Source organism: Camelus dromedarius, chromosome 29, assembly GCF_036321535.1.
Source record: "Camelus dromedarius isolate mCamDro1 chromosome 29, mCamDro1.pat, whole genome shotgun sequence".
NCBI classification, from domain to species: Eukaryota; Metazoa; Chordata; class Mammalia; order Artiodactyla; family Camelidae; genus Camelus; species Camelus dromedarius.
Genome location: NC_087464.1, coordinates 651,800 through 679,687, shown reverse-complemented (window position 1 = coordinate 679,687; position 27,888 = coordinate 651,800). Strand labels below are relative to the sequence as shown.

General features: G+C 44.8%; 1 protein-coding gene across 2 annotated transcripts in view; it reads left to right on the top strand.

The window, feature by feature from the left end:
* LOC116151603 (uncharacterized) overlaps nucleotides 1–27,888 on the top strand; it is a 65,025-nt gene that overhangs the window by 2,669 nt on the left and 34,468 nt on the right. For both annotated transcript variants that reach the window (XM_064480492.1, XM_064480493.1), the window contains exons 3-6: nucleotides 1,031–5,387; nucleotides 10,281–10,335; nucleotides 11,512–11,746; nucleotides 19,874–20,006. In XM_064480492.1, coding sequence (XP_064336562.1) covers nucleotides 5,284–5,387; nucleotides 10,281–10,335; nucleotides 11,512–11,746; nucleotides 19,874–20,006 — 527 coding nt within the window. In that variant the 5' untranslated portion in view covers nucleotides 1,031–5,283. The remainder of the gene's footprint in view (nucleotides 1–1,030; nucleotides 5,388–10,280; nucleotides 10,336–11,511; nucleotides 11,747–19,873; nucleotides 20,007–27,888) is intronic.

Here is a 27,888-nt window from a genome sequence, read left to right as displayed (position 1 = left end):
ACATTTACTCTTACCTTAACCTGAGCACCCAACCCCCACATCTCATGGCTTTTCTCTCGCCTTCTGAAACAGCCTGCTTTCTGTGCAGTATGTATCTGTCTAGATCAAAAAAAGATAAATAAATAAGTCTAACTATCTCCCTCCCCCAAAACAAACAAGACACCTTAAAGAAGGTGAAAAGCAATTTAAACTAAAAGATATTCACAATACATAACAGTTGAAAAAAAAATTAGTTAAGAGACTGAGACTTACTTTATAACCCCAAGACTTTTTTTACAACTTGTATGCATTATTATGTTGATTTTTAACATTAAATTGAAGAAATAAAAATCTCCAGTAAAGTTAGTTAAACTATCTCCTCTCAGATAACTGTTGGAGCCTAGATGATGTAATGAGGGAATTCAGCGCATTAATATTATCCCCTTTATGTAAATGACTGACACTCTCCATTTACAGGGTCTAAAAAAAAAAAAGCAAACACATCATAACTAATTATACGAACAAAACTGCAAATCAGATGCCATTTATTCTAAAACAATTGTCAAAGAATATTTCTGGAAATTCACTGGAGAAAGTAGCAGAACATATATGGGAGACACACACCAACTTCAGGACAATGACTCCCTGTGGGGAGGGAAAGGAAAGATGCTTTAGTGGTATCTATTTTCAAGAAGAGAGAAGTGAGGCAACTATGGAAAATGCTAACATTTTTAAGTGGGAGGGGGTGGTACATGAGTCTTTGTTATACAACTGTTTTGAATGTGTGAAATTTTTCATAATTTAAATTGGGGGTGGGGGGTCCAGGGGTAGGTAATTAGGTTGGTTATTTATTTATTTAACAGAAGTACTGGGGATCTGATTCCAGGGCCTCGTTTATGCTTAGCATGCGCTCTACCACTAAGCTATAGCCTCCTCCCCCATAATTTAAATTCTTACTTTAAAATTAAGCACACTGGGAAGAAGTGTGCATCAACACTAGTTTTCTCAGGATATTGGAAACAGGATTTGTCTACACTGGCTCGTTTTCTAGGATGACCAACTCTGATGTTTATATTTTAAAACATGTCAGACCTGTTTGAATGATTATGAATTGGTAACAAAGCAGAGAATCAGAAGACAGATCACAGGTTGCAGAAGACACAAGATGTAGACTCCGCAAGCCTGCCCTCCGCCTGCCCCACCTGCTGACTCTGCAGAAACCTTCATGCCGGCACTGATGGTGACTGCCGTCCCCTTTCCCCCCGGTAACCATAAGTTTGTTCCCTATGTCTGTGAGTCTTTCTGTTTTCTAAATAAGTTCATTTGTGTCTTTTTTTTTTGATTCCACATATAAAGTGATATCATATGGGATTTTTCTTTTTCTTTCTGATTTACTTCACTTAGAATGATGATCTCCAGGTCCACCATGTTGCTGTAAAGGGCATTATTTTATTTACTTTTTTATGGCTGAGTAGTATTCCATTATGTATGTATACCACATCTTTATCCATTCATCTGTCAATAGATATTTAAGTTGTTTGCATGTCTTGGCTGTTGTAAACAGTGCTGCTGCAAACACTGGGGTGCATGTGTCTTTTCAAATTATAGTTGTCTCTGGATATATGCCCAGGAGTGGGATTATTTATTTATTTTTAATGGCAGTGCTGGGGACTGAGCCCAGGACCTCGTGAATGCTAAGCAGGCACTCTACCACTGAGCTATACCCTGCCCCTTTATTGACTTGAATTGTCTGAGAGACCATTGTCCAGCCCTGTCTCTTCTTTGTAGCAGTAGATTGAGAAGAGAGGCTGGTTGATGGCCAAGCCCACAGACATAGCCTGGTTACAGATCCTGCAGGTCGGGGGTGGGGGGGTAAGGAAACTGCTTCTCTTTCTCATTCCTGAGACAGGGGTTACATTTATAAGAAAAGTTTATCTCTACTTCAGGGCATTGATAATGGTGCTTTTTTTTAATGTGTTAATAAAAACATGACAAAGTGGAGCTGGGGAGGGTATAACTCAAGTGGTAGAGCACATGCTTAGCATGCATGAGGTCCTGGCTTCAATCCCCAGTAACGCCATTGAAAAAAATAATGAATGAATGAATAAATAAACCTAATTATCTCCCCCCACCAAAAAAAAAAAAAAGTAAAAACAAAACAAAACAAAACATTACAAAGTGGTCAACAGGATCATGAATAGAGCAAATTAAATCTTTTTAAAAATTCTTTGGGGGAAGTAATTAAGTGTACTTTTTTTTTTTTTTTTTAATGGAAGTACTGGGGATGGAACCTAGGGCCTCATACATGCTAAGCACGTGCTCTACCGCTGAGCTGTACCCTCCCCCCAGAGCAAGTGAAGGATTTTGAAGGACATTTCATTTCCTCATCCCCCCTCCTCTGCCCTGTGGGATGCAAGTTGAGTAAATCCTGTTTTAGAAGGGAGTGCATGGCTCCAGACTTGATGTCCTGCTCTTCAGATTGTTATTTATCAAACTCTTTTTCTCACATATGGGAAGAATTGTCACCTGGGGAATGGCCGTGGGTCTCAACCCGTGGGCTCCAGCTAGTTCAAGGGCTTCCTGGTACAAAAGCTACTTAAACCCCTGGCTCCACAGAAGGCAGCAGTCACCACGGTATTCTTTTATGATTTGTGACAAAATCAAAGCAAAAAGAATGACATCAATGACCAACAACAAAAAACAGCCCGAACTCCCTGGCACGTTCATCATCCTGGGCAGCTTTATTCTCTGTAAATGTCCCTCGTTGTTGGACTTTTTCATTTATTAAAATATCTCCCCAGAGGGGAGAGGGTACAGCTCTGTGGTAGAGCACGTGCTTAGCTTGCATGAGGTTCTGGGTTCAATCTCCAGTACCTGTTTTAAAAAATTTTTTAAATAAAAATAAGTATTTCCCCAGATTTCATTATCACCTTCATGGATCACAGTTTAGGAGACTGGCAGGGAGGAGATTTACTTTCCCATTGCATCTAAAAAGGATGTATTTTATTTAAAACAAAGCTTTTCCTGAAACAAGAGGTGATTTTTTTTTTTTAATGCGGTCAATGTGCATTCCACACTGTTCCCCGCACGTACTAGGTAAGCCAACCACACTGCTAAAACAGAAGGCGGGAAACTCACGGGATTTATGGTCTGCCTATTACACAGAAGCCTATTACTCTGTTTAAGGAATTAAAAAAGATATCTTGAGATTGGAGGATTAACTAAAAATGTCATTGTAGTTCGAATAGACTTTCTTCCTTTGTAGGAAGTGTGCCAAGTTATCTAGTTAATGTTGTATTTTAAACACACACATACAAATATAAACAGTATGGAAGGATAAGATGACAAATGATACTCCCTTTTCTAACTAATTTTCATAACATACTCTCAGACTTCTTTTTTTTCCTTTCCCATATCTGGGCATATAGATTTAACTCATTCCTTTCTATTAAACTTTCTGTTACAAAAAACAGATCAAAAGGAGGTAGAGAAACAGTGTAAGGAACCCAATCTATCTATTGTTCAGCTTCAAAATAACCAGTAATCTAGTTTGTATTTTATTTCCTACATTTACATTGTTCAGAGGCAAAGTCTAGATGTATCATTTCATTTGTAAATATTTCCTAATCACCGTTGACCCTTGAACACCACCAGGATTAGAACCGACACGCCGAACAGTGGAAAATCCACTGATAACTCACAGCTCCCCCCCCCCCCCCGTATACCGGGTTCCTCCCTGCCTGCCACCAGGCCAGGCAGGTGGAGTCAGCCAACTCCCAAGTGTACTTACTACTGAAAACATCCACGCCCAAGGGGGCCTGTGCAGTTCAAACCCGTGTTGTTAAAGGGTCGACTGTATTTAATTTTACTACTAGATCTTAACTTTTTACAGTAGTGTTAGATTAATAGAAAAATTGAGCAGATAGGAGAGTTCCATATTGTATCTTAGCAGTTTCCGCTGTCATTGCGTCCTTTATAGAGTGTATTACATACACTGTTGATAATCTGTAAAGTCAACAACCAACAGTGACACATTACTATGAAGCAGTCCCTACTTATTCCCATTTCCTTAATTGTTACCATCTATCCCTTTTCTGTTCCAGGACCCCCACATTGCCTGTCATCATTGCCACCTCCTTAGGCTCCTCTTGGTTGTGACATTTTCCCAGGCTTCTATAGGTTTTGATGACCTTAACAGATTTGAGGCGCACAGGATGCCCCTTGTGGAAATCGTGTAAAGTTTTCGCCAAGATTAGAGTGGGATTATAGGTTTTTGGGAGGAATATCAGAGGTCAAGGACCATTTTCATCACATCACGCAAGTTTTCCTCTCTCCAAACAAGTTGTTTCAGGTGTTGGAGCGTGCGTTTTCTGGAAAGAGGTCTTGAATGGTGGGGGCAGGCACTCAGCTGGGGCTGAGGGTCCCACCGCCCGCTCCGTGAGTGGCTGCATGGTCCCCCGAGGTGAGCAGGTGTGGTTCCTAGGGCTGGGGGAGACCTTGGCCTGGAGAGAGGGGCCTTCTAGAAGACATGGAGGACGGTGGAGTCTTCCAAGCCCTCGTGGGTTAAGTTCTTCCGCCGCCCCACTTCATCCCCTGCTCCCATTCCCGGATTCCCTCCGCTTGGCACCCAAGGAGCCCCATCTGTGCAGCCGGCCAGAGACCCTGGCAAACTCCAGCCTAGCAGGCCTGGGGGGTGTTCCAGGCCCCTTAGCCCACAGAGTTGGTGACTGACAGCGTTCCTGCTCGGGGATCGCTGGTTCGGAGAGGCGCTGGGACATGGCGGCCCCGGGGATGCAGGTCTGGGCACGTGGAAGGGGTGGGGCCAGGCAGTAGGAGGCCGCCTTCCCCAGCTCCATCCCTCCCTCCACCCCGCGACTGGCAGATGCTGCTCCCGGCACTGCTCCGGTGCCTGGGGCTTCCTCGCGCCCTAAGTCTGAGATAGATTCCAGACGACAGGCAAGTAACAACCCAGAGATCCTCTACATGGAGCTGTGGATGCTGCCTGTGCTGTTCGGTGAGTGAGCCGGGAGCCCGCGCCCTTGGATGCCCGCAGGTCGCATCCGGTCTGGTTCCGCCCACATCACTCCTCACGGGTGGGGCTCTGTCGTGCCCCTGAAGTTTCCCAGAATCCTGGATCCTCCGTGGGCCAGTATGGGCGGACTCCGGCCCCAAAGGCCCCTTCCCTTCCTGACCCTGGGCCTCGAGGTTCAGCACCCCTCCCCTCCCCTCCGCAGGCCTGGAAGGTGAACTGATGGCGCTCCACCAGTGGTTCCGGGTCTTCCTCGTGGTGAGCGCGGTCCCAGGATGCGGAGTCCTGATCTTCATTACTGGACCGCCCTTCTACCAGTGTTTTACAATGCTCCTCATCGTGGCGATGACTTTCCAGCTTCGGATCCGCGACAACCGAGGTAGGGGTTTCAGGGGCCCCAGCAGAGAATGATTCCTCCACCCAGGAGCCCGGGAAGGAGAATTTCGTTCCCCGCATCTTTGAGGCTCATTCCAGTTCTTTAGTCTGGGGGCCTGGGACAGTTTCGAAAACAGCCACCAATTCTTAAAAACCCCTGGGTGTGGGTCCAGGCACCCCAGCAGGGAGAATGATAAGTTTGGGAAGGAGTCTGTGGCTAGACCCAAAGGTGAAAATCTAACACATCTGTGCACTCTGGGGCGAGGGTCCTAGGAGCAGCGTCTTTAGGGGATGTCTTCCGCAGAGTCTCTTGCGGACCTGCCCTACCACTTAGATAACCAGGACAGCGGGTTTCCAAGCTTAGTACCTAGACCAGCGGAATCCGCATCACCCGGGAGCTTGTTAGAACTGCAAACTCTGGCTCCCATCCTGACCCATGGAATCGGAAACTAGGGGTGGCACCGAGTAATCTGTGTTTTAACACGCCCTCCAGGTAATTCTGATACACACCAGAGTTTGAAAACCATCACTCTAGGGTCATCACCTCAAGGCCTGCACCCAACTTGCTGCTTTCTTTTTATTTTAGCCAGAGCCCGGAGCAGACGGGTGCTAAATTCTTTGCGGGCCTCGGGCGTTCGGTTTAAGGCTGGGGCCGGTGCTGAGTCCCTTATCCAGATGTCTGCTGGTGGCGGACCTCACCACAGGGACGGCATTTCTGCTAGATGGAGTCCAGGAGGCTAAGGCGCCATGAAAGACGCGATGACGATGGGTGTGGGGACCACCATCCTTAATTCTGTTACCTTCAATTTATTGCAAGCTTGAGCTTTTAAGGAAAGTTTCAGTGGTTTTATAGTAAATGATCTTTATTGATTTTGTCTTTTTTGTTTTGTTTAAGTGAAAGCAAGCTTACTTAGAGAGACACACACTCCATAGAGAATGCCAGTGGTCTCAAGGCAAGAGAGAGAACAACTCATTGGTTTCATCTTGGTCAGTGTTCTTTCCAGGTTATGATGGAGAAAGGAAAAAAACAAAACAAAACAATTTCAAAAACTGGTTTCATCTCCTCACAGTGTTGATAGGGGGTGATGGAATCTGAGGAGTCCCCAGTACCCTGGCTCTGGAATCCAGCTGGCCTTTCCTGCCTGGGTCCCCACCAGGAAGAAGGGGGAGCATCAGGGAGGGAGATGCCTGTTTTGGGGAGTGCAGCCCAGCAGTCCAGGCAGGTGAAGGGAAACAACTATTCCTTGGTTGGTGTACCCCCGCTCTCTGCTAGCTTTTCAGGAACAATTCAGCTGCAGCTGTGAGCCCTTCAAAGCCAGTTTGGAGGGAACTGAAGAATTTAAATGTAAACGTGTGTGGAATATGTCTAGTGGTTGTGTTTGGCAAGTGAAGTTGATGCTCCTGGATAGTTACAGCTGGGTAATCTTTGTAGAGGTGGAGAACAGAGAAATAGCTGGTGATGGAGAGGGCACTGAGTCAACGACCAGTTTATTTCCCCCTGTAGAATAGGATGGGATGGTGTCTGGGTGTGATGCTGGGGGAGGGAGAGGCTCACAACCTAGAGGCAGATGGGGATGATAGTGGCCCTCAAGCCCTGTGAGAGCAAGAGGGAGGCAAACCCAGGGCCCTGGAGGAGGGGCCAGCTTCTGGAAGGTGGAACATATGTAACAGGAGGCCCACAGGGCGGGGCTCTGGGAGCCTTTTGGAGAGATTCCTTCTGTCTGAAGAGAAAAAATACTCACTCTCTCTTTTTTTTAATTGAAGTATAATCAGTTTACAATGTTGTGTCAATTTCTGATGTACGGCATAATGTTTCAGTCATACATATACCTAACATATATTCTTTTTCATACTCTTTTTATTATAGTTTACTACAAGACATTAAATATAGTTCCCTGTGCTATATAGTAGGACCTTTGCTTATGTACTTTATATATAGTAGCAGTATCTGTAAATCTCAAACTCCCAATTTATCCCTTCCTACCCCCTTTCCCCTCAGTAACCATAAGCTTGTTTTCCATGTCTGTGAGTCTGTTTCTGTTTTGTAAATAACTTCATTTGTCTTTTTTTTTTTTAAGACTAAATACATAAGTGATATCATATGGCATTTTTCTTTCTCTTTCTGACTTCACTTAGAATGATGATCTCCAGGTCCATCCATGTTGCTGCAAATGGCATTTTATTTTTTATGGCTGAGTAGTATTCCATTATATATATACCACAACTTCTTTATCCAGTCATCTGTTGATGGACATTTAGATTGCTTACATTTGGCTATTGTAAATAGTGCTACTATGAACATTGGGGTTCATGTGTCTTTTCAAATTATGGTTCCCTCTGGGTAAAATGCCCAGGAGTGGAATTGCTTTATCATATGGTAAGTATATTTTTAGCTTTTTTAGGTATTGCCATACTGTTTTCCGTAATGGCTGTACCAAACTGCAAAGAATACTCTTATTTACACTTTTCTTGACCTCTGATTGCTTAATCTATGACTATTAATCAACATTTCTCTAAGGAAGAAACATTAAATGCTTGTATACTACTCTCATACCTAATAATCCCAAGCTTAACACTTTTACAAGTGTAATTTGCTCCAATTTTTAAATGAATGTATATATTGAATTAAACTTGTAAAATTTAACTAAATCACAAATCTGATAGATTCTCTTAAATGCTAAAAGTGGCTAGAACATTTAAAAAAATATTTGCTATCATCTGAGAGCTTAAGTACCAGGTCCTGTTCAGCTTTAGATATGTGATATTATCAATATTCAAAACGGCCCCATGAAATAGATCCTCTGATTATGGCCTTGAAATTCAAACATGGAAAAACGAAGCAACTTGCTCACGGTCACACAGGCAGCTGAGATTGGAGTCCAGGGTCCCATGCCATGTGCCCCTTTATCATTGTAGTGAATACCGAATACATTGTAACAGTTTCATTAAAACCAGTTAGAGAAATGCTAATATCTTTTATAGTAATCACTTCCTTGTCTTTGTTTGTAGTTTTATCATCTAAGCATTTGCTCCTGCACGTTATATGTAAGTTTTACTTTATTTCTGAAAAAGTAGAAAAATACATATTGGATGATGTTGTGTCCAGCACTATTTATTCAGCACGGTTTATGAGATTGATCCATTTTGTTGCCTGTAGTTGTGTTTCATTCGTCTCCTTGTTGTGTAGGCGTTTTTCCTTTATTTTTTATTTTTAATTGAAGTATAGTTGGTTTACAGTCTTGTGTTCCTTGTTTTGTAGTCTTTCACTGTATTTATGTTCGTATATATACATTTATATCACAAATCATTTATCCTTCCTGATATTGATGGGCTTTTGGGTTTTCTCCAGGTTTAGGCTAGTGTAATGAATATGACACTGAACAGTCTTGTGTAGTTTTCTGTATTTGTCAGCTCAGGATACAATAACAGAATACCACATTTATTTTCTCAGGATTCTGGAGATTAGAATTTCAAGTTCCAGGATACCACTGTGGGTGGTTTCTGGAGTGACCTCTGTCCTTGGTCTGCAGATGGCTGCCTTCTCCCTGGGTCCAAATGGCCTTAAATGAGCTGAGGAGGAGGGGTGGAGGGGTTGGGGAGGGAGAGTTTCTGGTGTTTCATCCTAGAAGGACACCAGTCCTATCAGATTAGGGCTCCACCCTGAGGACTTCACTTAACCTTAATTTGGCCCCCTCTCCAGGTACAGCCCCACTGGGGGTGGGGCTTCTACAAAGGAACTTTGGGGAAGGATACAGCTCAGTCTGTAACAGCCTCCTGGGGCACACGCATGTAGTTTTGCCCTTTGCATTTAATATATACTTTACAGGCATACGGTGTTTTATTGTGCTTTCCCTTATTGCACTTCAAAGATACTGTGTTAGTTTACAAATTACAGGTTTGTGGTAATCCTGCCTTGTCAGGTGATGGTCAGCATTTTTTAGCAAGAAAATATTTTTATTTATTTATTTTGGCAGTTTTTTGGGGGTGGGAATTAGGTTTGTTTGTTTGTTTGTTTATTTGTGGAGGGACATGGGATGGAACCCAGGATCCGTGCATGCTAAGTATGAGCTCTACCACTGAGCTCTACCCTCCTTCCACCAGAAAATACTGTTAAATTAAGGTGTGAATGTTGTTTTTTTAGACAACTCTCTTGCACATCTATAGACTACAGTGAAGTATAGGGGTCACTTTTACATGCACTGGGAAGCCAAAACTTTGTGTGACTTGCTTTATTGCAATATTTGCTTTATTGCATGGTCTGGAACTGAACTTGCAGTATTTCCAAGGTCTGCCTGTACCTGGAATTTAATAGAAGATTTTATTGAGTTAATTGCAGCTTCCCATGCAGTTTTAAGAAATAGTCCAGAGGGGGAGGGGATAACTCCGTGGAAGAATGTGTGCCTAGCAAGCACGAGGTCCTGGGTTCAATCCTCAGTACCACCATTAAAAATCAATAAATAAAAATGTAATTGCCTCCCCCCAAATAAAGTAATAAATAAAAAATATAATAATAAAAATCTAGGATTCTTTGTTCACTTCTCCCAGTTTCACATAATGGTGACATTTTGAGGAACTGTAGTAAACCATCACAACCAGGACATTGCTATGGGCTTTCTTCCCTAGTTTCATTTGCACTCATTTGTGTGTGTGTGTGTGTGTGTGTGTGTGTGTGTGTGTGTGTGTGTGTGTGAATTAGGGTCTACACAATTTTCTCACCTACATAGGTCTGTGTGTCCACCGTCACAGTCAGATCCTCGATGTTGTCTTCTTCATAAACACAGCTGCTTCCTTGGCCCCCTCTCAGCAGTTGATTTTTTGTATGAGGTAGCGTCACATTTGTTTCCATTTCTTTTTTAAGTGATCTGTATTCAGTGGTCCTGGCATCCTTTATTCACAGGATCATCCTTTCCCCACTTCTCCGAAGCACCACCCCTGCTGTAAATCGTCTCCACGTATGTATGAGTCCACTTTACAGTTCTTCCATTCGTTGGTCTGTTTCTTTCTTCTTACATCGGAACCTCGCTGCCTTAATTACTACTGCACCTTTAAACAGATGTTGCTATCTAGTAGAAAAAGCTCTGTTTCTTAATTTTCTTCTGCAAACATTGTCTTGGCTTTTCTTGGCCCTTTGTATTTCTGACTAGTTTCCAAGGCGGGGGCGGGTATAGCCCAGTGGCAGAGCATGTGCTTAGCATGCATGGTGTGCTGGGTTCAATCCCCAGTCCCACCATTAAAAATAAATGAACAAACCTAATTACCTCCCCCCAACCCAGAAACAAGAAAGCTGACTAGTTTCTGAATGAATTTTCCACAGCAGGTCCAGTTTTGACCTCTCATTCTCAGAGCTAGAGCGAATTCACACTGTCGTTTCTTCTCTCACAAAAGGGGGCTTCAAGGCAGCAGCTGTGTGTTCCCCATCAATGTTGTCACGTTCATCTGACCTCAGGCTCTGGTCTCTAATACACTCTGGAAGGAACTGGGACACTGGGAGGATGGTTCTTACAAACCTTTGGCTCTATAACCTCCTGCCATGAAATGAGGAGTGCAAAAGCCAAGCTATGTCAAATTTAGATCCCCCCTCTCCTTTTCTGAATATAATTAGGTGACAGGGCTGTAGAAACTAGTCATCTCTGGTGGAACTGAGCTGGGAGCGGCTATTGGGAACCTCGGGCCATCTTGCCTCCCGTGTATTGCAGTGGGTCCCAGGATCAACATCTGATCGGCAGCAGAGTGAGAAGGGATGAAGCTCTCAGGCTGGAAGGGCCTTCTGGAATTGTCCTAAGTTGGGGCAGGAAGGCCGAGCCTCAACCCCCTACATCCATCCGTCACTGGGGGTGGGGCTGCTCCAGAAGGGAGCAGGACCCTGGGCGGAGCCGCCATCCTCAGAGGAGGTGATCCTTCTGACTGGCCTCTGAGAGCTGCTGCCTGGTACCTGTGCTGCCTGTAGCTGAGGGATGTGCTCCGGGATCCTGGAGGGTGGTCTGGGAGGCACCGTTCAGATCTGCTTCCCAGGTGTGCACTGGGAGCAACAACTCCAGCACCCCGGGGGGTCCTCATGTCTTAGGATAAACTTAGAAGGGCTTATCCATATATGGACTCATCGTCCCCTCCTGTTCTATCCTTTGTAGGGTCCCCTAAACCTCATTTGGCACCTCCGCTGGTCTCAGTGTCTTGCCTGGATGTATTACCCTGACCTTCATCCCAGAGAGGTCAGCATCCCCTTCTTGGGTCTTGCCTGCTGTACATTTCCATGCAACCAACACAGGGCCAGAGAGCAGCAAGAGAAGGCCAAGCAGAACCCGAGACCGCACCCTTCCCTGCCCTCCCTGTCGACACCGAGTCTCCCTCCTCCCGGCCCTCGTGGTGAGTCATCCCTGTCCAGGTGCTGACCTGCAGTTCCCAGAGGGCTCAGGCAGCAGCTGGAGCACCATGTGCCCTTCTAAAAGTGTTCTCACCTTTGTGAACCAGGGTGGGAAGCCAAGGCTGCAGGGACAGGAAGCACCAGGGCCTCATGTGGGTTGCTCGGTCAGGGTAGGGCCTCCTTTCACCTTTCTGCTCTTCTGCCCTGAGTTCTGTCGGTGATGGAGCCCTACGTACATGTGACTGACGTGAATACACACAGCTTCCTGGGGGAGGGCAGCTTGTCCTGGGCCAACACTGGATCATTCATGGAGGTGTGGGCCTGACAGCTGCTTGGTGCCAGGTCATGTGATCGGACCCGGTGGGTCCCCTGGCCATGTTGCCCACTCCTGCTCTTTTTGACATAAAGTGGGTCCCTTGGTCTGAGGTGATACCATGTGCGACCCTGTATTGGTGGTTTCAACATTGTTTAGAGATGCTGGCTGAGGTCCTGTGGGCAAACTTATATCTATAAAATGTGTGTATTCCCATCAGAATTAACTGCTGCCCCTATCAGGGTAGAAGGGACTCCACTGTCATCAGCTTTGTTGATGCTGCAACAAACAGGGGACCGTTACCCAATCGGAACTTGTTCTGCTTGCCACACGACAGCCAAGGTGTTGGGGCAAGGAATAGCAACTTTATTTGCAAAGACCGGCAGACCCAGAGGATGGCAGACTACTGTCTTGGATAGCCATCCTGCTCCAGTCAGAATGCAGGCTCATTTTATACAAAAAACAAAACAGAACAAAACAGGGGAAGGGGTGTGGTTGGTTGTTGCAAACTTCTTGCTGCAGGCATTCTTTGTTCTTTCAGCCATCCATGTGGGTCAGGTCATGCTGTCCTTGTAAACCTCCAACAAAACAAAGGTTATTCTCTGGTTTGCAACTTGCTATCTCTATGTAAATGCAGAAGAGCTACCATCCTTAAAGGTCAGAGCCCCTAGAATAGGCTCTCCTGTAGATGTCAGGCTAAAGGCAACATTGTTTCACAAAAGGTGCAGAGCTGGCAAGACTAAGCCTGGAAAGCAGGGCGGGCACAGTGGTTAAAATTAAAGGAACAGATCCAATATAGAGTCAGATTTGTTCTCTATTACAGCACTAGGAAAGCCTTTGCTAAGCATTCACTGTTAAAACACTGGCTATGATCCAGCATCCAAGTAGCCTGGGAATCAGCAGTTCTAGATGTCTCTTGCACTAGTCACCACTAGCTTCACTCACTGCATGTAACTTTTTTCAAGGAAAGAACAGTGTCTAAACATTCTTTCCTAGTGCTATTCAAAAGTCTCCATATATCTAATGTGGGGACATTCTTTTAAATGAGGACGGATTGGCTTTGTCATTTATTGGGTGTGAAATCACTCGTTATAACAAAACTTCTCATGAGCAAGAGCCCTGCTGCCCCAGGTCTTCCGTTCAGTTAGCCGTGTGCATCACTCACTGGGTACAGCTCTTCCCCTGAAAGACACTGTGTCTAAGATGTCCTGCATCCCAGCTAGTGACAACAGCGCTCTGCCCACCATGAAAGCAAGGCTTCGATGCAGTGCGGAAGTTGGTCTCATCTGTTCCCCGTAAGGGCACTGGGCATGGTGAGCCTTTCAGAATTCTGAGAAAACAGCTTCTTTCCACCTGTTAAATTATTTACTACATGCTTTAAACTCTGGAAATAACAATATTTCTGTGAAAAAAACTGAGCTTAAGATTTCTATTATGTAGCCAGCAAGAACATCGAAATATTGAAAATCTAGAACAGGATTTTACATGCCCTGGAAAAGGCTTTCCCATCCATTCACTGAAAAAACATCAGGTATGGCTAAGCACCCAAGCAGCCAGAGAAAATGAACCGTCCAGGGCTGTTAATCTACGCACTGCTAGCTTCACTCACAGTCTAACTTTTTGTGACTGACAGAATTGTCTAAACTTTCTTCCATAGTGTACTAATAAGTCTATATGTGTGTGATATAGGAACAAATTTTTACATGCGGAAAAAAGGCTTTCTCACCCATGGCCTTTAGAACACAGGCTGTAACTAGGCTTCTGATTAGAGAAAGATTACAGGTCCCGTATTCATTGGACTGCATACATCCCTCACTGAGCATGACTTTTTTCATTGTAAGAACATTATGTCTACAATTTCTCTCCTATAGGTAGTGACAACAGCTTCTAACACGGAGGACTTTGCATGCAAAGTGAAAAAATGTCCTTTGTATTTCCTGTCAGAACACTGGGTATAACAAAGCTTGAAGAAACCTAAGAAAATAGTTAAAATTTTTACTACATGCATGACTCTGAATCTATCAACTTTTCTGTGAAAGAACTCTGAGCTTCAGATTCCTACCGCGTAGTCAGTAAGAACATCTGTATGTTGGGGACATGGGGAGAGGACTTGGAAAGTCTTTCTCATCCATTCAGTGTTAAACATCTCGGCGTGACTCAGCATCCAAGTGGCCTGAGGAACAGCACTTTGGCAGGTCTGTTCAACAGTTCACCACGAGCCTCACACCGTACGTGACTTTTTTCTCCTGAAAGAGCACTATGTCTAAAATGTCTTTAGTTTAGTTTTAACCAAGTCCCTATGTACCTAATATGGGAGCAAGAATTTCCACTAGGGGAAGACTTTCTCACCTGTGGGCTCTCAGACATGGGGTACAGGGAAGCTTTTGAGGAGCAGGAGAGGCAATGCTGATCCAGGTCCTTATGCAGTTGGCATCATGCACCTCTCCTCGGGCATAATGTCAGTTCACTGAAAGAACGCGCGTCTGAAGTTCCTTTCATATAGCTAGAAGCAAGAGCTCAGAAACTCTAATGTGGAAGCAAAATTTACACAGAGAGAAAGGGTCTCACATGTTTCCTGGGTATAGTGAAGCTTGAAGAAACTTGAGAAAACAGTTTCTAGAAACCCGTTAAAAGATTCACTATTATGTACGACTCTCTGGGCATAACAACATTTCTGTGAAAGAACCCTGAGTTTAAGATGCCCTCCACGTAGCTAGTAAGAACTTGCATACATAAAGAATGTGGAAACCGTATGACATGCAGTCAGAAAGGCTTCACCATCCATGCACCATTAGGGCTCTCAGTATGACTCAGTGTCTAAATGGAGGCTCTTACCTGCTGGCTTGCAGAAATCTTAGGCACAGTGTCCTTCCAGAGAACTGCTGTTAAATCCAGAGTCATGAGGTAGCAAATCTTTTAACAGATTTAAATGCTGTTTTCTCAGGTTTCTTTACTTCCCTACAGCCAGTGTCCTAAGAGGAAGTAGAGGAGGCAACCTTTCAGCCTGTATGGGAATCTTGCTTCCATAGTACATGTATATAGTTGTTTTTACTAGCTGTGTGAAAGACATTTTAGGAGAGATTTCTTCCAGTGAGCACAAGTTATTCCCAGAGGGTGATGGGCATATTCAATTGAATAAAGAACCTGCAAGTAGTGCTTTTCTTGCTACTTAGACGCTTCCCTGCACCCAGTGTTCTAACAGCTCATGGACAAGAAATCCCTTTCACCGGCATGTAACAGCTTGTTGCATTATTAGTTACGTACAGCTCTTGTTACTGCTCTTTGCAAGAGGGTGTTGACTTTGTGAGTTTTCAGGGGCAGGAAGTACCCACAGTGAGTGAAGCTGGCAGTGAACTCTGCATCAGACCCACAGAACGAGTGTTTCCCGGGCTACCTGAAAGATGACTCACATCTTGGTTTGAAGAGAGAAGGTATGTGAAAGCTTTCCAAGTGCGTAAATGTTTTATCCTCGTATTACATATAGAGAGATGCTGTTACTAGGCACAGAATAGAAATCATTGGCCCACTTTTCTTTCTGAGAAACATTTTTATACACAGAGAGTCATTCATGTAGTAAATCATTTAACAGATTCATAGAAGCTTATTGCTGATACTTCTTCCACTGTGGTATAAACCATTTTATTACAGGCAAGAGATGAATGCTTTTGCTCTGCACGTAAGGTCCTGATTCCGTGTTAGAGACCGACAGCTGTTGTTAGCAGCGCTATGAAGGAAATGGTAGGCTCTGTGCTCTTCCAGTGAATGGAGCTTATACCCAGTGAGTGATGTGCACGCTCAACTGAACAGAGGACCTCGAGCAGCAGAGCTCTTCCTGCTACAGAGAAATGTCTTCACTGTGCTCAGCCAGCCCCCAAGTGAAAAACTTCCTCATGTATGTGTAAAAGCTCGTTCCCATATTAGGTATACACAAGCTTGTTAGTTTGCACACATCAGTGTATAAACATGAAAAACTACACGCATCAGCATACAGGCTGAAAGGTTCCCTCCTCTACTTCCTTTTAGGACACTGGCTATGGGGACGCTTAAAGAAACCTGAGAAAACAGCATTTAAATCTGTTAAAAGATTCGCTACCTCATGACTCTGGATTTAACAGTAGTTCTCTGGAAGGACACTATGCCTAGGACTTCTGCAAGCCAGCAGGTAAGGACCTCTAAGGATAAGGAACATGGGAACGGGAGTTTACACGGACTCAGAACGTCTCTGCCGTCCACCCAGTGGCTGAGTTCTAGGCACGAGCCAGCACCCAGTTAGTGTGGGCATCAGTGATCCCACAGGCCTGTTAAACCACTCGCTGTCAGCCTGCGCATTTTTGTCCTTTTTTTCACCGAAAGAAGACTGTCTAAACCTACTTTCCTGGACTATTAGCAACTCTATACTTATACTGAATATGATAGCAAGGCTTTACATGCAGATGGAAAGGCTTTCTCATGTCAGGGTTGTTAGAGCCCTGGGCAGAGGGAAGCTCATTTGTAGCAAGGAAAGAAATACTGCTACAGGCCCTTTATTCACCTGACTACGTGCCTCACTCACTGGGCAGACTTCCTTCCACTGAAAGAAAACTCTGCCTAAGATCTGTTTCATGTAGACATTAAAGACAGCTATTTATATCTAATACGGGAGTAAGATTTTAGATGCAGGTTGAAAGGTGCTCTCACCTATTTTTTGTTAGAACACAGAATAGCAGTGTGAAGAAACCCAGGAAAACAGCTTCTATAAATCTGTTTAAATACTCACTGCATGCGAGACGCTCTGGATACAACAGCATCTCTCTGAAAGGACACTGTGCCTGTATTTTTACTGCGTAGCTAGTGACAGCATGTGTGTATAAGGTACATTCAAGCAAGACTTTCCTGAGAGGCTCTTACATATCTTCATGGTTAAAACCTGGCTCTGACTCAGCTTCCAAGAAACCCAGGAAGCAGTAGTTTGACAAGTCTGTTAAACACGTCACTACCAGCATCACTCACTGTATCTTGTTCTGCTGAAAGTACACTGTGTCTAAACTTCTTTCATAAAGTCCCACTAAGGCTATGTATCTAATCCAGGTACAATTTTTTACATGTAGATGAAGGGCTTTGTCATCCAAGGCTGCTTAACAACCTGGGTGTAGCAAAGCCTCTATGTAGCAAGAGAAGACCTACGGCCACCGGTCCTTCACTCACTTGACTGTGTGTATCACTCGCTGGTTATTTGATTCATTCACTAAAAGAACACTGCGCCTAAAATTTCTTTCATATAGTTAGTTACAGCAGGTATGCATGTATATGTAGCATGAAAGACAGACTTCACATGCAGAGTGATGGGGCTCACATCTATTGTCTGTAAGAACACTGTATATAGCAAAGCTTGGAGACGTCTGTAAAATCAGATTCTATAAATATGTTAAATGATTCACCGTGGGGATGACTCACTGTGTGTAACAGTGTTTCTCCAAAAGAACGTTGTATCTAAGTTTTCTGTCTATCTTGTTGTTTTACGTTCACACAGGAAGACTTTCCTCTCCAGTCACTGTTAAAACTACATGCATCACTTACTGGGTACAGCTTCTCCCTGAAAGAACCTTGTGCCTAAATGTTCTTTCATATGTTTAGTTACAAAAGCTATATGTCTGTATCCCTCTTAATAATACCTAATGTGGAAACCAGACTTTTCATGCAGAGAGAAGGATGCTCTCATTCTCTGCTTCTTAGAACACTATGTATAGCAAAGCTTACAGAAGCCTTGGAAAGGAGTGTCCAGAGATTTCTTAATTCACAGGTGCATGACTCTTTCTGTACAATATAGCTGTGAAAAAACACTGTCTGACATTTCTATCATGGGGCTCAAGACAACATCTATATATAATCAACATTTCAACAGGAATTTTTATATATACTATGAAAGACCTTTACATCCATTCACTGTTAAAAAGTTTTGATATGACTCAGCTTCCAAGTAGGCTGAGAAAACCTACCTCTACAGGTCTGTTACACTACTTAATCCTAGCCTCATTTACTGTGTGTAACTTTCTGTCACTGAAAAAAAACAGTGTCTAAAATTACTTTTATATATCTTTTAAGAAGTGTGATTATCTGTCTGTCTATCTGTCTATCTGTCTGTCTGTCTGTCTGTCGTCTGTCTATCTATCTATCTATCTATCTATCTATCTATCTATCTATCTATCTATCTATCTACCTACCTACATGGGAACAAGGGTTTACATGCATCTGGGCAGGCTTTCTCATCTACGGACTGTTAGAATACAAGGTGCAGCCAAATGTCTAAGTTCCACAGCAAACACTACTTCTACAGGTCTTTTCATCAGTTGACTGTATGCCTCACTTTCTGAGTATAGCTTACTTTCCAGAGTGCAAGAACACTCTGACTAAAGTTTAAAGTTTCTTTCACATAACAGGTAGCAACAGCCATGTGTATTTATGTATCTCTGACATGGAAGCAAGACTTTACATTCATAGTGAAAGTGATTCTCTATTTTGTCTTAGAACAGTGGTTATAGACAAGCTTAAAGAAGCCTAAGAAAACAGCGTTTTACAAGTCTATTGAATATTTACCACATCCACGACCCTCTGAGTATAAGAATATTTGTCTGATAGAACACTGTGCCTAAGATTACTGTCTTGTGTCTAGTAACACCACCTATGTGTAACTGCCAGTTTATCCCTCCCTCCACCTTTCCCCTGATAACCGTGTTTGTTTTCTACATCTGTGAGTCTCTTTCTGTATTGTAAATGAGTTCATTTGTGTTATTCTTTTAGATTCCACATATAAGTGATGTCATATGATATTTTTCTTTGATTTAATTCACTTAGTATGATAATCTCTAGGTCCATCTATGTTGCTATAAATGGCATTATTTCATTCCTTTTCATGCCTGAGTAATATTCCATTGTGCATATATACCACATTTTCTTTACCCATTGATATGTCAATGGCTGGTTGCTTCCATGTCCTGGTTATTGTAAATAGTGCTGCTATGAACATTGGGGTGCATGTATCTCTTTGAATTAGAGTTTCTTCTGGATATATGTCCAAAAGTGGGATTGCTGGATCATAGGGTAAGTCTATTTTCAGTTTTTTCAGGAATTTCCATACTGTTTTCCATAATGGCTACACCAAACTACATTCCCACCAGCGGGGTAAGAGGGTTCCCTTTTCTCCACATCCTCTCCAGCTTTTATCATTCATGAACTTTTGAGTGATGGCCATTCTGACTGGTGTTTTGTAGTTTTGATTTCCATTTCTTTTGATAATTAGTGATACTGAGCATTTTTTTCAAGTGCCTATTGGCCATTTGTAGTCTTCATTGGAGAAATTCTTGTTTAGGTCTTCTGACATTTTTGGATTGGATTGTTTGTTCTTTGTTATTAAATTTTAAGAGCTGTTTATATATTTGGGAAATTAAGCCTTTGTCAGTCAAACATTTACAGATATTTTTTCCCGTTCCGCAGGTTGCGTTTTGTTTTGCTTATGGTTTCCTTTACTGTGCAAAAGCTTGTAAGTTCAGTTAAATCCCATTTGTTTATTTGTGCTTTTATTTCTATTGCTGGGGTAGACTGCCCTAGGAGAACATTGCTGAGATGTATGTTGGGTAATGTTTTGCCTGTTTTCTTCTAAGCGGTGTATAGTGTCTTGTCTGCGTGTTTGTCTTTAAGTCATTTTCAGTTTATTTCTGTGTAGGGTGTGAGGGGGTATTCTAACTTCATTGATTTACAGGCAGCTGTCCAGTTTTCCCAGCACCATTTGCTGAAGAGACTGTCTCTTCTCCATTGTATATTCTTGCCTCCTTCGTCGTAGGACGCGGGAGCGCGCCCGGAGCCCGCGGACGCTGGGCGGGAGCCGGGTGCTCCTGGACCGGCTCCCGGAGGAGGAACGCGGCCTGGGGCCTCGGCGACCGCTTGCTGTCGCTTCTGCTGCCAACGCCGAGCAGGTAAGGGGGCGCTGGTGGGCGCGCGCGGGTCGAGGAGCCGGCGGGTGAGGCCAGGGCTGTGCAGCTGGGGAGGCACACAGGGAGGGAGGGGTGCGGAGGTGAGGCCCAGGCCGCGTGGCCCGTCAGGACCCTGAGGCGGGTCCAGGCCCGCTGCCCCGGTTGCGGCGCCCCCTCCCCGCCACTTTAGTAATCACTGAATGCTACGTCTTTCTCTGCTGCAGCTCATATGCGGGTTTGGGAAAGTCGGAGCAGCTCCTGGAGATGGGAGGGCGCCCGGCTGGCCCTCAGGCTGTGGCCTTCCCGCGCAGGTGGACCTGCCCTGGGAGCGGAGGCCGCCCCGGACCGTCCTGGGCACAGGCGTCCTGGGGCGGAATAACGGGCGAGGCCTGGGCCTTTGGGAGTTTGTTGGCCTGCCCCTGAGATCAAAAGCTTTTGACAAGTGTGTTTTTCATCTTTTGGGGAATCTCCCTCCTGTCCTGTTTTCCACAGTGGCTGCACGAAACTACATTCCCACTAACAGTGCAGGAGGCTTCCCTTTTCTCCACTGCCTATCCAGCATTTCTCCTTTGTGGACTTTTGGATAATGGCCATTCTGACTGGTGTGAGGTGACACCTCATTGTAGTTTTGACTAGTTTCCTTTGATAAAAGAACAGCAGCATTGAGCCTCTTTTCATGTGCCTACTACTGGCCACTTGTATGTGTTCATAGGAGAATTGCTTCTTTAGCTCCTCCTCTGCCCATTTTTGGATTGGGTTGATTTTTGGTTATTCAGTTGTGTGAACTGCTTCTGTATTCTGGAAATTAACCTCTTGTCAGTCTCACCTTTTGCAAATATTTTCTCCCATCTGGTAGGTTGTCGTTTTGTGTTGCTTATGGTTTCCTTTGCTGTGCAAAAGCTGATAAATTCAGTTTGGTCCCATTTGTTTGTTTCTTTGTGCTTTTGTTTCTATTGCTTGTGTGGACTGCCCTAGGAGAACTTGGCTGATGTGTGTGTCAGATAATATTTTGCCTATGTGTTCTTCTAAGAGGTATACAGTGTCTTGTCTTATGTTTAAGTCTTGAAGCCATTTTGCATTTATTTCTGTGTAGGGTGTGAGGGACTATTCTAACTTCCTTGATTTACCTGCAGCTGTCCAGTTTTCCCTACATCATTTGCTGAAGAGACTGTCTTTACTCCACTGCATGTTCTTGCCTCCTTTTTCAAAGCTTAATTGACCAAAAGTTTTGGGGTTTTTTCTGGGCTCTGTATTCTGTTCCATTGACCCATATGTCTGTCTTTTTTCCCCTCCTTTTCCAGTTTTATTAGGTCGAATTACTACAGTCTGACTGCACATATGCATTCTATTGCATGTAGAGACATATACACAGTATACTGCACGTTTTTTGTCTTTTAGTTTACGTATGTGTACCACTTACCGATTCTAAGAAGAGACTACATTTTGAAACTTACATAGTTACCAAAGGAATAAAGCCAACTACGAAATAAGAATCCGATCCTAAAGGACAGTCAGATGTGCTTACACATACTCAAGAAATCAAAATGATTACTAGTCCATTTGCAGCCTTATTATTATTACTTTTTAGATTCCTCATATAAATGATGTCATATGGCATTTTTCTTTCTCTTTCTGGCCCACTTCACTTGGAACGACAATCTTCAGGTCCATCCATATGGCTGCAAATGGCATTATTTTCTTGTTTTTGTGTGGCTGAGTAGTGTTCCACATGTATGTATGTATGTACCACATCTTCTTTCTCCAGTCATCTGTCAATGGACGTTTGGGGTGTTTCCATGTCTTGGCTGTCGTAAAGAGTGCTGCTGTGAGCATTGGGGTGCATGTGTTTTTTGAATTTTATTTTTCTCTGGATATATACCCAGGAGTGGGATTGTTGGATCACATGGTAGGTCTATTTTCAGTTTTTCAAGGAACCTCCATACTGTCCTCCATAGTGGCTGCACCAGTCTGCACTCCCACCAACAGTGTGGGAGGGTTCCCTTTTCTCCATACCCCCTCCAGCATCTGTCATCTGTACACTTTTCAATGATGGCCATTCTGGCTGGTGTAAGGTGATAACGCATTGCAGTTTTGATCTGCATTTCTCTGATGATTAGCGATGCTAAGCATTTTTTCACGTGTCTGTTGGTCATTTGTATGTCTTTATTGGAGAATTGCTAGTTTAGGTCTTCTGCCTATTTTTGGATTGGGTTGCTTGTTTTTTTTGCTATGAAGGTATATGAGCTGTTTGTATATTTTGGAAATTCGTCTCCTGTCAGTCACATCATTTGCAAAGATTTTTCTCCCATTCTGTAGGTTGTTTTTTTGTTTTGTCGATGGCATCCTTAGTTTTGCAAAAGCTTTGAAGTTTAGTTAGATCCCATCTGTTTATTTTTGCTTTTATCTCCAATATTCCAGGTTCAAAAAATGCATTGCTGTAATGGATGTCCGTGAGTGTTGGGCCTGTGTTTTCCACTAGGAGTTTTATAGTATCTGGTCTCACATTGAGGTCTTTAATCCATTTTGAGTTTATTTTTGTACATGATGTTGGAGAATGTTCTCATTTCAGTCTTTTACAGGTAGCTGTCCAGCTTTCCCAGCAGCATTTATTGAAGAGACTGCCTTTTCTCCATTGTATACTCTTGCCTCCTTTGTCATTGATCAATTGACCATATGTGTGTCGGTTTATTCCTGGACTTTCTATCCTGTTCCATTGATCCTGTAGGTCTGTTTTTGTACCGACACCGTGCTGTTTTAATTGTAGCTCTGTAGTATTGTTTGAAGTCTCGGAGGGTTATTCCTCCAGCATTGTTCTTTGTCTTCAGGAATGCTGTGGTAATTCTGGGTCTTTGGTGATTCCATATGAGTTTTAGGATGATTTGATGTATTTTTGTGAAAAATATCCTGGGTAATTAGATAGGGGTTGCATTAAATCTGTAGGCTGCCTTGGGCAGCATGGCCGTTTGAACATGCTTAATTCTTCCAATGCAAGAACATGGGATGTCCTTCCATTTCTCTAAGTCCGCCTTAATTTCCTTAGTCAGGGTTTTGTAGGTCTCCGCATAGAAGTCTTTCACTTCCTGGGTCAGATTTACTCCTGAGTATTTTATTTTGGGGGATGCGGATTTAAAAGCGATTAGTACTTTCATGTAAAGAAATGCCACTGATTTCTGTATGTTGCTGTTGTATCCTGCTACCTTGCCGAATCTTTCGTCAGCTCTAGCTGTTTTTTATGTGGTGCCTTTAGGGTTTTCTGTATGTAGTATCATGTCCTCCAGACATAATGACAGTTATACCTCTTCTTTCCCAATTTGGATCATTTTTCTTTCTTTTTCTTGTCCAGTTGCTGTACTAGGACTGCCAATACTATATTGAATAGAAGTGTTGAGAGTGGGCATCGTTGTCTTGTTCCAGATTTTAGCAGACAGGCTTTCAGCTTTTCTTGTAGAGTATGATGCTGGTTGTAGGTTTATCATAAATAGCTTTGATTACATTGGGGTGTGTTCCCTCTATGCGCACGTTGGTAAGGCCACAGGCTCAGTGCGGTCAGGGGGCTAGGAGGGTGGCAGCGGCAGTAGCAGCGGTGGGAGGAGGGGGGCTGCCCCTTGGGAGCCAGTCATTTGCTCCCATCTCCCCTGCAGCCTGGCCCTGGGAGTAGTCTCTGTTGCTCCAGGTTGACTGGACCCAGGTCCTTAGGTCAGTCTGCTACCAGGAGGCTGATATGGTGCAGTCAGGGGCGAGGGCGGTGGTGACGGTGGAGGTGAGGCTGCCGTACGCAAGCCCTTGCATTTACTCCCATCTTCCTGGCCGCCTGGCCTGGGGACATCCTCTGCTGCCCCAGGTTCACTGGAGGCATGTCTTCAGGTCAGCCTGCTCCTGAGAGGCGAGCTTGGTGCCCTCAGTGTGCTGGGGCAGGGACAGCGACAGCGACAGCGAAAGCGACAGTGAAAGTGGGAAATGGGAGCAAATTCCAGCTCTAGCATGGGGTAGCCCCAGTCCTACAGTTGCTGCTGCTGCCATCATCCTCCCCTGTCCACACTCCGCCTGCCTCCCAGGAGCAGGCTGACAAGGAGAAATTCTTTGTAAGAAGCCTGCGCAGCAGAGGCTTCCCCCAGGCCAGGCAGCAGTGGAGATTAGAGCAAGTCCACTGGCTCTCCCAGGGCAGCCACCCTCCTCTGCCGATGCCACAGGTGCTGCTGCCTGCTGTCCATCCCAGCAGCGCCATCAACCACCCAGAGCCCACTGGTAAGCACTGTGCAACCAAGGACCACCCTGCTCCATAGGCTCAGATGAGGCACTGGGCACTGGGCTGGGGTGGGGAGGGAGTGGTGGTGGTGCAGGGTGGAAGTGTTGGGGGGTGTGGGGCAGGGCACCCAGGCGGGAATTGGAATGGCCTCCAGCCCTGCCCACCCTGGCCCGGGAGCCTGGGACACAGGGCTTTGCACCTGCACACTGCTTTTGCCATGGTGATCGGAGCCAGGATGGCCCTGCCCCTGTGAAGTGAGGGGTGAGGGGGTCAGCTGGGTTAGGGTTGCAATCTGGGTGTGGGGGGATCCCGCAGTGATGGGAGGACAGACTGAGGGGTGAGGGGGTCACTGGGAGTGGAAGTGACCCAGATGTGGGGTGAGGGGGGCCGGCCCGGGGTGAGGGCCACTTGGAGTGAGGAGACCCAGCTGAGGAATGGGGGGGCAATTCTGGGGTGAAGGGTGAGGGGACTATCTCTGAATGGTGGGGGGACCTGGGGTGAGGCATGAGGGGTCAGCTTGGTTTGTGGGGGCTATAGCTTAGGACCTAGTGGGGCGCAGTGTTGGGGCGGGGACTTCTGTGTGAGGAGAAAGAGCCATGTGTTGGGGGTGCTATCAATCAGGGGCCAGGCCTGGTCTGGGGTGGAGAGGCAGTGACTGGGTGGGAGGAGGCGAGCAGGGGTAATGGGGCTGGGGGTGTGGCCTGGCCCCGGGGCCTGTGGTGGTTCTAGTTGGGTGCCCGAACCCTGTGGGTGGCAGGGTGGGGGCGTTGGGGCTGGGGACCCGGCTGGCCCGTCCACGAGGTTGGCCAGCCCCGCCGCCCCACCGCTCCACCGCCCCAGCACCCGGCCCCGCTTGCAGCACCCCTAATGCAAGAGTCCCAGTCAGGCGTCCGGGCTGCGGGCAGGAGGGGAGGGGCTCGCACGCGCACGTACGCGGGAGCGCGCACAGAGGCACAGAGCGCGGGGAAGCTGGGTGGGAGCCTGGTGCCCTTGGACCAGCTCCCGGAGGAGGAACGCGGCCTGGGGTCTGGGCCGCTGCGTGCCATCGCCTCCGCTGCCGCCGCCGAGCAGATAAGGGGCGCTGGTGGGGGCGCGCGGGTCGGGGAGCCGGCGGGTGAGGCCTGGGCTGTGCCGTTGGGGAGGCGCACAGGGAGGGGTGTGTGGGTGAGGTCCGGGCCACACGTCCCGTTCGGACCCTGAGGCGGGTCCCGGGCCGCTGCCCTGGTTGGGGTGCCACCTTCCCCGAGATTAGTAATCACTGAATCCTGCGTCTTTCTCTGCTGCAGCTCATGTGCGGGTTTGGGGAAATGGCTGAATTATTATGGCTGAATAATATTCCTCTCTCTCTGTGTGTGTATCACATTTGTTATCCATTCATCCACTGATGGACACTCAGGTTGTTTTTGTATCTTGGCTATTGTCAGTAATGCTGCAATGAACATGGGGTGCAGTTATCTCTTCATAGCGTTTTTATGTCCTTTGGACAAATACTCAGAAGTGGAATTGCTGGATCACATGAATCTATTTTAATTTTTTAAGAACTCTCCATATTTCCATCGTGGCTACACGAATTTACATTCCTATCAATAGTGCACCAGAGTTCCCTTTTCTCCACACCCTTGCCAAGTCTTATTATTTCTTGTCTTTTTGCTCACAGCTGTCCTGACATGTGTCAGGTGATCTCTCGTTGTGATTCTGATTTGCATTTCTCTGATGATAGTGATGTTTTGTCCCTTTTCTTGTCCCTGTTATCTGTCTGCATGTCTCCTTTGGAAAAATGGGTATTCAGATTTTCCGTCAATTTGTAAATCAGATTGTTTGTTTTCCCTGTGAAGTTGCATGAGTTCTCTATGTATTTTGAATAGTAACTCCTTGTTAGAAGTAGGATTTGCCAATAGTTTCTCCCATTCACTAGGTTGCCTTTATCTTGTTAATGGTCTCCTTTGCTGTACAGAAGCTTTTTAGTTTGATGTAACCCCAGCTGTTTATTTTGACTTTTGTTGCCTTTGCTTGCAGTGTCAAACCTTAAATATAATCATCAGGACTGAAGTCAAGTTGTTTATGCTTAAGTTTTCTTCTAGTTTTTATGATTTTAGGTCTGATGTTGGATCACTTCATGAATATGTGTGTCTTGCTCAGGGGCCATGCTAATGTATCTTTCCAGTTTTAGTATATGTGCTTTCCCTAAATGTGAACTTCCCACCAAGGGGAGATTTAAATTGACCTTATCCTCTGCTAGTCAAACTTGAATAACATGGATTTGTAATCTGTCTTAGTGTCCCCTCTTTAAGCACAGGACTGAAGTTTAGAACCATTTATCTAAAGAGACTGTTTCCCCCAACCGCATTCTGTAGTCTTCTCTTTACAAGGACATGAGAGATGTTGTTCCTGAGAACTCTGAGGACAGGGTGACAGTCAAAGCACTGTTACTGATTAGTTGAATCCTAAGAGAAAAACTCTAGAATGTGCTTAGGGAAAGGTAGTCAGTTTCACTAATTAGCAGAAAAACCTTTGTAGATTCCTTGACGATGACTGATCTGTCGATCACTAAAAATATCAACATGATAAAACAGGCTATGTGCTTATCGGTCCCTCAGAACGTTCCTAGTAGAAGAGCACCTTTGTTTTTTCTCTTTAGGGTACAGAATTAGCTTTATTCCTCTACTAGTCTTTTCAACAAATTTTCAAGATCCAGTTGCTGGTTCAGTGGAAAAGTTGACCTAGAGCAACTTGGAAGTGTATAATGTGACTCTCACTTCAAAAATATTGCATGTATGTTCATTAATGCATTTTCATGAGATCTCACATGTTCAAGAATTTCTAGTTCATTTATATAACAATAAACCTTCAAAGTTTGAGCACAGCAAAGCAAATGCATTTTTGCATTGCTCACTCTTTCCAATGTAAAGCTGTGCTGAAAGAAATTTTCTGGAAGTACCTTTTGGTCTCTGGCTTGTATGGTATTCATCTACAAGCATGTCCAATGTGTTGTTTGAAGATTTTTTTTTCCTTTCTTAGCAATGAAAACTATACCATTAATTATTTTCTTTTCCACATGGAAGTTTATTTATAGTGATTACACAGTAAGAAGAAAAAGGAAATGCAAGATAGACCTCACAGTATTTTGGTTTGAAGCTGATAGATCAAGGCCTGATGTGACAGGTGCACTTCGGAAGACTGAAGCTGTGAGCAAAATGCCCTGGAGGATAATCAAACTCTGGGAGAGAGGATAGTGTGTGTATGAGATGATGGATCTGTGACCTGTAAAGCAGACTCTATAAATTTCGACCATCAATCCAGCAGTAGGAACGATTCTCCTTCCCTCATGGGCTTGGTGCCCTCTTATGAAATGTCTGGTCCTACAAGCCCATTAAGGAGCATTGAGGCCTCTGAAAATGTAGTTCACCCAAGAGAAGGAACTTACCCACAGGACTAAAGATATGCTGGGAAAGGATAGAAGGACACATCTAGCCTAAATTAAAGCCCAAAGCCCATTAAAGAAATCAGAGCCCATTAAAGAAAGGGAAGAGGTGGCTGTAACCAGGGACTGTGGCAATGGGCACAGAGGAATAACCAGGACTTCTTAAATTACAGAATTGAAGTGGGTCACTTGAAATACATAATGAATTGAGTTGATAA